At 47.8% G+C, this 12,035-nt stretch overlaps 5 protein-coding genes across 5 annotated transcripts; 1 reads left to right on the forward strand and 4 right to left on the reverse strand.

The window, feature by feature from the left end:
- Nucleotides 1-944: 944 nt before the first annotated feature.
- Nucleotides 945-2,044, forward strand: N7473_000506 (inositol-pentakisphosphate 2-kinase; the record flags this gene model as incomplete). Its single annotated transcript, XM_057146446.1, has 2 exons — nucleotides 945-1,781; nucleotides 1,841-2,044. 2 exons carry the CDS (start codon nucleotides 945-947, stop codon nucleotides 2,042-2,044), a joined length of 1,041 nt encoding a protein of 346 aa, XP_057014332.1.
- Nucleotides 2,045-2,565: 521 nt separating this feature from the next.
- On the reverse strand, nucleotides 2,566-2,916 carry N7473_000507 (uncharacterized protein; the record flags this gene model as incomplete). The annotated part of the gene is made up of 1 exon (XM_057146447.1): nucleotides 2,566-2,916. One exon carries the CDS (start codon nucleotides 2,914-2,916, stop codon nucleotides 2,566-2,568), a length of 351 nt encoding a protein of 116 aa, XP_057014333.1.
- Nucleotides 2,917-3,559: 643 nt separating this feature from the next.
- Nucleotides 3,560-6,941, reverse strand: N7473_000508 (putative nitrate reductase; the record flags this gene model as incomplete). Its single annotated transcript, XM_057146448.1, has 5 exons — nucleotides 3,560-4,467; nucleotides 4,523-4,911; nucleotides 4,962-5,125; nucleotides 5,186-6,598; nucleotides 6,660-6,941. The coding sequence occupies 5 exons, from the start codon at nucleotides 6,939-6,941 to the stop codon at nucleotides 3,560-3,562; spliced, it is 3,156 nt and encodes a 1,051-aa protein (XP_057014334.1).
- Nucleotides 6,942-8,353: 1,412 nt separating this feature from the next.
- N7473_000509 (nucleotide triphosphate diphosphatase NUDT15) lies at nucleotides 8,354-8,982 on the reverse strand (the record flags this gene model as incomplete). Its single annotated transcript, XM_057146449.1, has 3 exons — nucleotides 8,354-8,515; nucleotides 8,579-8,784; nucleotides 8,883-8,982. 3 exons carry the CDS (start codon nucleotides 8,980-8,982, stop codon nucleotides 8,354-8,356), a joined length of 468 nt encoding a protein of 155 aa, XP_057014335.1.
- Nucleotides 8,983-9,787: 805 nt separating this feature from the next.
- N7473_000510 (uncharacterized protein) lies at nucleotides 9,788-10,552 on the reverse strand (the record flags this gene model as incomplete). The annotated part of the gene is made up of 2 exons (XM_057146450.1): nucleotides 9,788-9,838; nucleotides 9,896-10,552. 2 exons carry the CDS (start codon nucleotides 10,550-10,552, stop codon nucleotides 9,788-9,790), a joined length of 708 nt encoding a protein of 235 aa, XP_057014336.1.
- Nucleotides 10,553-12,035: the final 1,483 nt, after the last annotated feature.

Genomic DNA, 12,035 nt, shown 5'->3' on the forward strand with positions numbered 1-12,035 from the left:
ATAGTGCGAGCTAATACTAAGAGCTAAATTTCTTAGTACTCTCTTAATTTAATATCTTATCAATAATATTACTCTACTCGATCTAAATGCTCTAGTTGTTATTCGGGGTTGATTCTTCCGCTTTTCTGGTTGACCCCGCGGAGAATTCGCTGACCGCCGCTGGTTCCTGGCTGGGACCCGAAAGCTGAAAGTTCCAGCTCATCTCCATCTTCAACTCTCTCAATCAGCTGAGGCCATTGCTCCCAACTAGAGCCTCAAAATTGTGATCCTAGAGAGATCTACACATTGCCCTGGACTGTCAATCGCTTGCCCGATCAACCTCCAAGACCGGCGCCACTGATGCCGAGCTGAACCCCCCCACCATTCGAGCTAAACCCTGCACGACATCCGCCGCGCCCCCCCAGTTTGCGGGCTCTCCTCGTAAGGCTGGTTGGTCTGTGATCAACACGCCGGCACTTTTCTTTTTCTTTTTCCTCACGGCCGCCACCCGGCGGTCTTCAGTCGACTGGTCGTGTGTGCTTAGACTCCCGCTTACTGGCTGTGCATTCAACCCGGGCATTTTCTCGACTTTCCCGTTCACAACACGCTCGACTCATCCACAGCCAAGATAAATCAGCGATTAAAAGGTCAAAGTTCCCGATCCAACAGTTCACCGCTATAAGCTAGTCAAAATCCCCATTTTGGATCCGCTTTAGCCCCGGATGTTGGATGCATGCTCAAACAATCGACCCGGTAGCTTGTCTCGCGTGACCAATCGAGTATTCCCTCGGATCCCTTCTGCTAAGGGTCAGGGTTGCCTCCACCGCTCTTCCAGAACCTAAACCAAGAAACGAACGCTTTGGACTTCGACACAAGGAAATTTCGAAGTTGTCTTTCATTTATTATCTTGGTTTCTCCCAGACGACTCATGCTCCTTGCGACGTCTTTTGGCTCTTCACTCACGAATGACCAAACCTAGTCTGCTGGAGCTCCCACCGGGGGTTCAGCTCGTGTATCTGGCTGAGGGCGGTGCAAATGTGGTCTATCGCTTTGTTTCAGCCGTGAAATCTCCCCTCACAGCCAAGAGAGATCCCAGAAAGCGTTTGTCCCCGGTTGCTTTTGAACCCGCGGAGCGAATCACGGGAAAATTACTTCGATTGCGCAAGGACACAGCGGCTAATGTCTCGTACAAAGAGATTGTGGAAAACTTTAATACCACCGTGCGCCCGCTCTTCAAGGCTGATGAGCTGGTTGATCAAACTCTCATACGACTGCCAGAGGGCCTGGTCCACCGCTGCAATGAGCAGCTTCTTCTTGCCGAGTCAACTGGTGACAGGCCCCAAAAACGGCATGGCGGGTATTTGAGCCTCACTGAGCCATTCGGGCTACTCGTTACCGATATGACGACATTTGATGATCCAGGCTCGACGCTGGCAGAACTAAAGCCAAAATGGCTCATTCAATCTCCCACGGCACCGGCGACAGCTCACAGATGTCGAACATGTGCGCTGAGGGATATGAAGAATTACGAGGCACGAAGCCTGGGACAGAAAGAGCAGCGATCCTTTTGCCCTCTTGATCTCGTCTCTGAAACCTTTGAGGATGTCCTCCGAGCTACCAGTTTTATCAAAGGCTGCGGCGACCGAATACGACTGGCACACATATTATTCCGCAATAACACACTTCAGAAACTGTTATCTCATCAGAAGGCCTACTGCAAAGTTGGTCTACGTGGACCTCCTATACAATCAACAGAGACTTCCCTCGACATGACGCTCCGAGACTGCACATTATACATCAAGGTGCGCATCTCGTCCGGCACATTCTCCAAGTAGAACCCATGACTGACATCAGATAATAGATTCCAAAGGATGAAAAATCCTCCGTCGACATTCGGCTCGGAGACCTCGACCTCAAAACAAGTGCCGGCGGGAAAGCCGAGTACTGGGGAGACCTTGAAATCCAATTAATCGACGGAGGCTGGTATGAAGGACTCAACGGCGACCAGGAATCGGGTGAATGTGCCTTGCAACACTTGCCCATTCATCAGCACCCAGCGACCTGAAATCCTCTGCTTTATGAACCTAACATAGTCACGCATTTTCTTCTCCTCGTTCTTTTTCATGGACGGGGTCATGGGTTCAGGAAGACCTTTAATATGTTCTCTCTTACATGGGTGGTTTTTTATTTTTGTGTACTTTCGGGTTGCTGCTTTCTTTTGTCATAATTGATTCATGACATTTACAGTGTACTGGATTTGGGCGGCTGTCTGATATTTTTAGTAACTACAGCTTCAACTACGGACATTGATCCTTGATTCTCTGACTGCTTTTATCTTCTGTTCTCCGCTTGTAGAAAGATTGTCCATTTGGCCTCATTGCAAAAGCAACAGGCGCGGGAAGAGATTAATAACATGATATCATAAACTAAGTTCACAAAATCGACAATGATAGTACATGGAATAGAAACAAAGTGAACCCCGAGACAATAACCTGGCTATCTATCTATCTTCTAATTCAATCCAAGCTCAATATATCCATCCAAAAATCTTCCGCGTCTAATCCACAACCGTGTTTTTGCTTTTCTCTATTGCAGAGGCAAATTCAACAAACCACCCAGAATGTCCGCGATCCCGGCTGAACTAGCGGCCGGCATCGCAGAGGTTTTAAATCCCGAAGGTGCAACTGGAGTCGATGATACATGCACAGACGAGGCAGCAGTGGCAGCCGTCCTCTTGAGATACGGGTGTGTTGGCTGGACTGTGGGTGTGGCAGAGCGAGACGCTGCCGCCTGGATTGAGCGGGTGAAAGAGGGCGATGCCGATTGAGAGGGAGGAGTCACTGCGGGCGTTGGGATATTGACGGGTGTGCTTTCGGCTGTGACGGTGCCGCTGATAAGAGCGAGGCAGATTGTCGTGATGATAGTGTTGAATTGCATTTTGGAGATGTGGGAAGGGTATATAGAAGATGGGGTTTTGTTGGTTGTGGATTGGAAGTAACGTTATGACTAGGGTACTTGATGGAATTGATGGATGAGTCTCAGGGAAGTAGTAGGATGATTCTGAAGATTTATACTTTTTCCCGGAGCAATGAAGCTTTTAGTCTAAACATGCGGTGTTACGCCCCTGATACCCCTTGCATGTTATGTGGGTAAGTTGCATTATGCATATATTGATCTTCGGGAGCGATGCAAGGTTTGATTCCGGATGATATCATTTATCGATCGTGCGGAAGCTTGATGCAGGTGGGCGATCGCGTATATTGATGATCTAAATGATATTGATGATCGGCTTGGTGATCTTCATTAATTGTGCAACAGAAATAAGACAAATGGGTACCAAGGTATGGTAAAGCCTCCAGTAGTAGGTCAGTGAGAAATGAGTTGACGGAGTGAAGAAGCATATTGGCAGGACTCGCGAGGTAAGTGCGAGAGCACAACCAGTTGCATTAAGTTGTATAAAGGCGTCATGATTGCTTCTGCAATGAACGGTACACAACATCGTGCTAGTGGATACAATGCTTCCAGGGAACGCTAGGGCCGATAACAAATGACGATGGCATTGGTCATGCGAGACCAGAAATCAAAATCCAAACAAATTCTCATCCTCCTTGTACCCCGTCTCCTGTAAAGCTGGAAGTACAGCCTTTTGAATCATGGTCGGAGGACCACAAAGTAGAGCCACAACCCCCTTTTCGGGACCAAACGCATACTTCTCCAAAATCTCCTTCGACACATGGCCCTTTTCGCCCTTCCAGTCATCACCAGGATGTGAAAGAATATGTGTGATCTGGAATTGATCTGAATGTTTCTTGGCCAGTTCGTCCAGTTCTCCTCGCAGCAGGATGTCGCCCTCGGTCTTGTTCGCATCAATAACCTTGAGAGCGGTCTTGTCTTCCTTCTCACCCCGATCTTTCGCACGCAAGATTCGTGAGATAAGCTGGTACCCGGGCGTTATACCGGAGCCACCTAGTACGAGGCTGACTTTGCCGAAGTGGTATTCTTTCTTATCGATTAAGAACTTGCCTTGGCCGATGTACTTTATCTCGCCAGTGGGGCCTTTCACCTCGATTTCCTCGCCGGGTCGGAGACAGTCAAGGATATTGCTCATCGTGCCACCTGGCTGGGATTTATCTGGGCGGTAGGTCTTGACAACCAGATCGAACGTTCCATCTTCCTCTTTTTCAAAGACCGGTCGGGTGGGCGTGTATGGCCTCACCACGAGTCGATCGCTGAAATGGAATCCCAATTGGAGATGCTGACAGGTTCCAAGGCCCAACTTTTTCGCATTCGGTGCGAGAGAAAAAGTATACTGATTCGTGTCTTCAGAAAGTGCCTTTTTCTCCGCGAAACGGATGGCATTCCATCGGTGACGATTGAAAACAGTTTCTGAGCCCGTTTCTGTAGGGTTGGCTTTCTCTTTCGCTGCATCTTCGGCTTGCCCCTTAATGAATCCCATTGCTTTCTCGGTGACCAGACCCAAGACGCATTCTATATCAAATCAGTCAGAGTCTGCACAAGAACAAGCTTGAATGTCAAATCTTACCACTCAATTTCTGCTCCGCATAATCATCGTGAATGCTGTCAAATTCGTCGGTGGTATCGACATGCACCTTCCCTGCGTGTGCCATGATTGGAGCTTTGCCACCAGGATGCCATTCCAGTACACTCGTCGCATCGTAGACTTTGCCATTGATGACAATCCAACAATCATCTTCCTTGTTATGCTTTTCAATCTCTTCGCGCGTGAACTGCTTCTGTGGTGATGCCACTTCATGCTTGATCTTTTCGATCTGGTTTTCTGTCGTGGGCTGCATCCAGCCTCCCTTTCCAGTGCCAGGCTCGGTCGGGTGTCGGAAGTAAAGGCTGATGCCATCATGATCCTGATCATGGAGGATCTCCGGGCGTACTGTATACCAGCAATTGTTCATCATCCTAGATAGCGTTAGCAAGGCTTATAGGATCTAAAGGTAATGTAGATTTACCCCATTATGTTCCATGCTGGCTTTTCTGGCTGCATGTTTTTGAAGACATTGAAGCAGCGGACGACGATGCTCTCGGCTCGAATCAAGTGTGCCAATCCAACATCCACATGCCAATGAATCCACGTCCAGAACTTCCTTCCATGGCGGACTGGGTACTCAGGGAACTAGTGGCTCAATATTAGTGGCTCGATACAATACGTGCAGTCGTGAAAGTCAAGTCTCACCTTGCGGACACAGTATAGCCAGGTCTCCCCACCGTCTAAACTAACTTCCACCCTCTGGACTTCATGGCCACCACCATCGTATGCGATACCCGAAATCCGGTAGCTTTGATTGCTACCCACATTAGAAAGATGGATGGTCTCGCCATGCTCAGGCTTGACAATGATCGAATTCAGATTTTGCTCGTTGCAAGCCGTACTCGGGTGGTGGAACATGGTATGCGCAAACTCCGAGTCCATATCGCGAACGAAACCAGGAAGAACACGGTTGTCCCAAATATGATAATGACTGTCATTTTCTTTCTCGGAGACCCAAATCCTATGAAGCCACTTGACACAACGGCCACCAACGAAGCCGGGAATCAATAATCGCACTGGGTAGCCGTGATCTGGTGGTAATGGGACGTCATTCATTTCATAGGCCAGTATCACATCGTTCTCAGGATCCATAGCATATGCCAGTGGAATTGATGTGGCATACTTGCCCTCACTGAGCTCATCTGCACCTTCGAAATGTACCCAACGACGGACTCCACTGTTCCGGATGATATCGTCGTCCAAGCCGGCAGCTGAAAGCACGTCACATAGGAGAGCTCCCTTCCAGAAAGCACAACTAATTGCACCGGCACCCCAGTTGAAGCCTTTGGACTTTCTGATCATGTTGAGCTCTTTCCGACGGTTGCCGTCGCATGCTAATGCCACCGCGATGTTTATGGCCTCGAAGCTATTCTGCAGATCGTCCATCGATAGCACAAGCTTGCCATTTGCAACATCAATTCTATGGGTTTCCCATAAAAGATGAGGTACTGGCCCATGATTTCGAATGTAATGGAGCTGGTTCGGGGTGATCAGACCCGCATCAAAAAGGGCTGTTAGCTCAGGCTCGCAGTTGAGTGGGTGTTTCCCTGTCAGACGGACGAGGTTGGTGGATCGAGGGATCCAGTTGTCCGGAGTGAACTGATCGGTCTCGTCAATAGAAAGATCCTGCTCTTTGGCTGGCTTGATAGGAGTTTTGGCTGTGCCATCGTTCTCTTGAATGGTCCGCATCAATTCACTCTCGGCTTGTAGCAGGCGCAATAGAGACAACTCTTGTGGCGAGTATTTGTCTTGCAGACTTTGTTGCCCCTCCTTCTTCTCACTGTCACTGTAGTCTTTATTATTATCTTTCGAGTCAGTTGCATGGGCCTCGTGGTGTGTCTCGTTCTCGCCGCGACCCCGTCGCCACTCATGTTCCTTCTGTGGATTCTTACTATCCTTTTCCTTCTGCTCGGACTCCTTCTTTTTCTCCTCAGCCTCTTCCTGCCGCTTCTTTACATTGACAGGCCAGTCTTGTTTGTACTTGATAAAATCCTCCGTGGTATGAAGCACGTAGCGCCATCCAGTAGGATGATTTTCAGGAAATCTCAAGTGATAGTCCTTATAGTAATCAGTCAGAGAAGGAGCCAAGCAGGGAATTTACCGAGATTCTAGTACACACCTCTTGTTTGGCCATGAACTCGCGGACATTGATCAGCTTTTTATTCCTCAATTCCTCACTGAGCTCCTCGGCCTCTTTCTTTGCCTGGGTGAGAAATTCGCGCTGTCGCTCGGTTTCCCATTCATCTCCAACGTGGGTGTGCCCCGGGTGCCGATCGTCAGGATCACAAAATCCGATTCGGTGGCTATGAGTTTTGATCCAGTCTGGTTCATTTTGGATTTCATCCTTGGATGAGCCGCCATGACTGCGGTCGGGATGTGTGTAGTGTGGTCTTGGTGTCATTGTATGATTCTGGACGGGCTTTTCCCACAGCGCGAGGGAGTGTGAGCAGAGAATGCTTTACAAGGGTCAAATTACAGGTGTGAAAGTTGGATGTTTGATTGTTGTAGACAAACATAATAGCCATTCAAGCTCTCCATGTCTGGTCCAGCCCGGATATAAGAATGACGAACACCACCATGAAACTTTATCTAGCAAACGTCATCTTCCCCACGTATAAGCTATGACTTTTAAAAAAAATAATCTGTGCTTTAATTGCAATTAGCATAACTGAGACTATTCGTCGAATTTCACCGCCATCCTAAGTCCCCTTACGCAATACCAGTGAGGGTCCTTGGTCTGTGGCTGTCTGCCGCTATAAAGAAAGCCCGAAATATTAAGTTGAATGAGCAAGCCAGCCAGGCGTGATATACTGTCCCGTAAATACTGGGGACTCCTACAAGTCAAGCATTGTAGTTCGTTGCAGCAGATGCGTCTACTGTAGGTGGATAAGGTTCCCATTTCCCGGGATATAACTGCCGCGGAAATACTTATGTACCTAGTGTAGTGACTGATGAGGCTGCGGGGATGAACGTGCACCTGCCTCAGACCCTGAATTTTGTCTTCCCCACTAGGTAGTTCCGGGTGCAACCTACAACTAACTCCGCGGAATGAATAATGCCTGTCCTTGAGAGACGTGTTGGTATATTCACGGATAACATCAACAGCTTTCTGACTGTCAGTCGAGAGAGTTTCAGCGCTACATCTCATAGTTTAACAGAATAATCTATACACATCGTCTGAAGTCTGAATACATAGAATTGGGAAGGAATTCCTAGATTGAGCATAAATCAGCCAAGGCTTGCACGCTTAGTTGGCTCTCGGATGCCCTGACGAGTGCTATGAACTCCATCCACTTCCAGCACACTTTGTTTTACAAACCTGTTCTCCACTTACTCTTTATCCTATTTTCAATAAGAATAAGACACCTAGAATAATACACCAAGAGCGTAAATCCTATTGATTTTCGCGCTCGCTGGGAATGTAGTGATTCGAAATGACGTCAAACATCCGCATCGAGAAAGATCCGCTACATGAGCCTGTTTAAGTAATAGCTATCATGATAAAGGTAGCTAGCTATGCGTAACGAAACAACCCGCTCACACTTGTAGGAGTGTACAGTGATTCAATAAAATATCCCCCCTAACTCCTGTGATGGCCTTGTTGATTATGAAGGACAATGTCATCAAGATAGCGATCCATTGGCATACTTCACGGCTGAAAATGATGATGTATCAATCCCCTAAATCTAGATTCCGCCATTCATAGTAAAACTCAGATCTCAAAAATTCTTCTCAATATGCATGTTCTATTTTAATTTTATTTCATGGCGCCGAGTAATGTCACGCCGAGTAGTGTCACCTGAAAAGGGTCAATTAAACACGGAAGTCAGGTCTCTGTTCAATGAGGCTCAACAAAGGCAGGAATAGCTCTCTCCCAGTGTGGTTCGACCCTGAGCTCAGTTGCGATACCCCCTCAGCTCGCAGCTCATCCCACGAAGCCCATTCCCATGCTGTGCACTTTTCAGGTTCCAAGATCTTGATGTTCAGTCAGCCAGGAGAGATCAATAAGCTAGACATGTTATATGCGGTTTCGCCTACCTCCGGCTGATCGGAATCATTGCTGAGAACTGCTGCCATGAATATAGTAACATAGTGTTTGCCTTCAGCTTCAAAGACACTGTTCGTGGCAGTCAAGAACCGAATATCGCGAATTTGTAGGCCTGTTTCTTCGAGAATTTCGCGTTCGGAGCAGGTCTCAAAGGACTCGCCGAACTCGAGATGTCCACCAGGTAAGGCCCAAGTATCTACAAAGTTATAAAATGTGTTAAGCACGCGATTTGCTCCTTCTGGCTGATGCATTGAACAGGTGTGGTGGGGGATTATAGGGAGTGGAATGACTCACTTGCGCCATGGCTGCCCTTTCGCTTGCCTAGGACAAACTTGCCCTCGGCATTCATGACAAAAACACCAACGCCAATTCTGGGTTCTTTGTTGGAAGTCATGATGGTATCTTTTCCAAGTTCTTGTTTGTTTGTGTCTTTGATTGCCGGTGACCAGGTTTGATCTGCAAGAGACGTTTCAGGTGGGGCGCAGCGAGCAGGCGGGGTAAAACAAATACTTTAGGACCTGAAGATTGAGAAACCAGGCACTCGAAGCAGATGCAGAGTATAGAAATATTTACTTATACATGATCAATCTGATTCTGAAGGTTACCTGTGGCTATGCATAAGACAAGGCAGTAGCATGGCCCCAAAAATACGGGCAAAATGACTCAAGGCTGATTCAATGAATGGATTCCATCGCGACAAACGCCACACAGTCTAAGCCTTCACTTTCTAAGGCGTATTTACAATGGAGCTGACCGGACATCACATAAGTTGCACCGTCGCACGATTTTGGACTGAAACTTGAATTTATTCGATAGAAAAGCTAAACAAAGTGGGCTATGGGAAGGCAGTTATGAATTGTCAGTATCTATCTCGATCTTGTGTGAACTCCACACAGTTCGAGATCGTGGCATTCATCATCCAAGAAATAGGGGACTTATTTACTCTTGCTGTGATAAAATATCTTGATATATTCTTCGTGATGGAAATACACCCTACGCCTCGCAGGCTGCGTCAGTCGCTACCTAAGCCAGATATATCAATGCAATGCAAGCATAAGAACCATCGCCACATGACATCGCCTGAAACCAGTCGATTTGTATGTCAGTCCCAAATAAAGAGAGAGAAAAAATGGCAAGGAGTGGAGATAGCCAAGAGCGGAGCATAACATGCCTTCCCTTTTCTTCATACTTTGGCAACTTTACTCCGCCCCGTAGGTCCATTCAAACATGATAATTGCTATCGCAGCCACCTGCGTTCAAGAATCAGCATGAGAATTATACCTCAAGATATAATCAAAAAAACTCACCAAGGAAGAATCAACACCCGCCACAATCGTCAAGTCCATAGCAGGTCGAAGACCCTTCCGTCGTGACTTAGGCAGCAGAGCCAGGGTGTCATTGTGTTGAATGCTCTCATACACCCCAGCAATCCTCCTATCTCCATCGATAATATCATATCGGGCCATAATTTCACCGCACGGAGTCACAACCAGAGTCATATCCTTATCCTCGTCGCGCTTCGTATCGTTGGCAGCCATGTTCCGAAACGAGAACTTCATACTCTTATGATTGCCTCCCCATCGAGGCTCTCCCTCGGCAATTTTTGGATCACCACCACCCGGCATGGTGATGAACCACGAATAAGGCCTGCCAAGCGCACTCTTCGTGTGAAGTTCGAATAAGGGTAGCCCCGAAGCGTCGTGGAATTCTCGACAAACGCGATCGCCATATTTGCGACCGGAAACTGTGTATACGGGCTCTTCTTCTTCGTCGGTGATTATGTATGCCGCGACGGACTGGGCATTCCCACTTGGCTTCAGTATAAGGGTTGTCTTGGCAGGAACGATGGATTCTGTTCGAAGGGCGATCTCGCGCTCGGGTGGTCTCATCGATTTGCGAGGCTTGGGCTTAAAGCCCTTGGAATGAAGCGACATTCGCGCCTCAGAGTATGAGGTGTAGGACATGGTGACGCTGGATGCTATTAGGATTTCCTATGGGTTTGTTTCGTTCAACGTGTATAGAGAGATGGCTTTTATAGCTATTATATTGGGATGAACATTAAATGCCGCACGGGTTGAGGTTGAAAAGAATGAGGTATTTCTACGGTTACAACTTGCGCCCCATGACTGCATCGTTGGTTCCGGGGCCCGTTTTGACTCGTCCTATTCGTCCCCTCTTTGTCCAGATCGGGGCGACAGACAAGTGTCAAATAGATCGCCTGGTCGTATTCGTTCTCTGGGCAGTGCTTATCTTTCAGTCACGGTCGCATTATTCTTGTCTCTTGACGGGTAAATCGGAAGAATAGGGCGAGTGGAGAAAGCCTGCGATACTTACGAGAATAGGTTAAGGGCAACGATATACCCCAAAATCGAATCCAAATAGTTCTCTTCTCGCTATCACTGTAGCCCATTTCGAATAGTCATGTGGTCTATACTTGATCTTTTCATTATCGAGAGGCCCAGTTTCGAGGGATTTTTTAGAGGGGCCAGGTAATGTCTCGACCCTGGGGGCTGGGGGCTGGGGGCCATTTATGTTCCCATTGAAAGACAAAACAACGTCACCTCTCCTCTCCCCATCTCTTTACCTGCACAAAAATCCCTATTTACTCGCCATCAAGACCAAGAGGACAGTCCACGCCGGCCCAAACTAAAAGGCGATCGTACTGATACGCTACCACGGCGAAAGCGCGCCCTGGCTGCCCGATCACCGTTGTCTCAAGATCAATCAGCATTCTTCACCAAGCTTCCACCCGAAATACGGCATCAAATTTATCGGGAAATACTGGCTCCAGCAGACCGCCCGGAACTTCACGTAACCAGCGGTGACGGGCGATTGCTCAGTCAGCGCTGCCGATTCAATTACGAATCACCAGTGCCAGGTTGGCATCGCTTGGAGTGTTGGGGCTCAACCTGGAATCACGATGCAACGATGCAACGGATCTCAGATAGATCGAAACCGCCCGAGAAAGGTAAAGCGTGGCCAGAACGCTACTACGTGCCTGAATTTGAAAGCTGTTACCCGCGGCCGATTCGAGTTGCAATATTACAACCATGTCGTCGAATGTATGTTCACTTGTGCCTTGAATTACGTCTGTGTCTATTACCAATACTAATAGAGAAAGATACGTGGAGGCTATTGATATTCTCTATTCCGAAAATTTCTTGAGTTTCCGGCAGACTCGTACTATTGTCGACCTTGAGCGTACTATTCTTCCCCGGCGCCTAGACAGAATTCGCTCTATCCGGTTATCCTTCCCTTTAAATCTATTCACCATTGATGCTGAGGGTCAACAACTAGCTATGGGTGCTTGGGAATATCCTCTTGATATACCTTACTTTTGGGACGCCGCATGGAAAATCCTCGCCAGAATGGACTCCTTGGAAAGCCTTCAGGTCGAGGTCACGCTTTGGAGGATAAGAGAAACTAATCTGGCTGCGATATGAAAAA

Source organism: Penicillium subrubescens (assembly GCF_028828155.1).
Source record: "Penicillium subrubescens strain IBT 31985 chromosome Unknown utg000001l_segment0_segment0, whole genome shotgun sequence".
Taxonomy (NCBI): domain Eukaryota; kingdom Fungi; phylum Ascomycota; class Eurotiomycetes; order Eurotiales; family Aspergillaceae; genus Penicillium; species Penicillium subrubescens.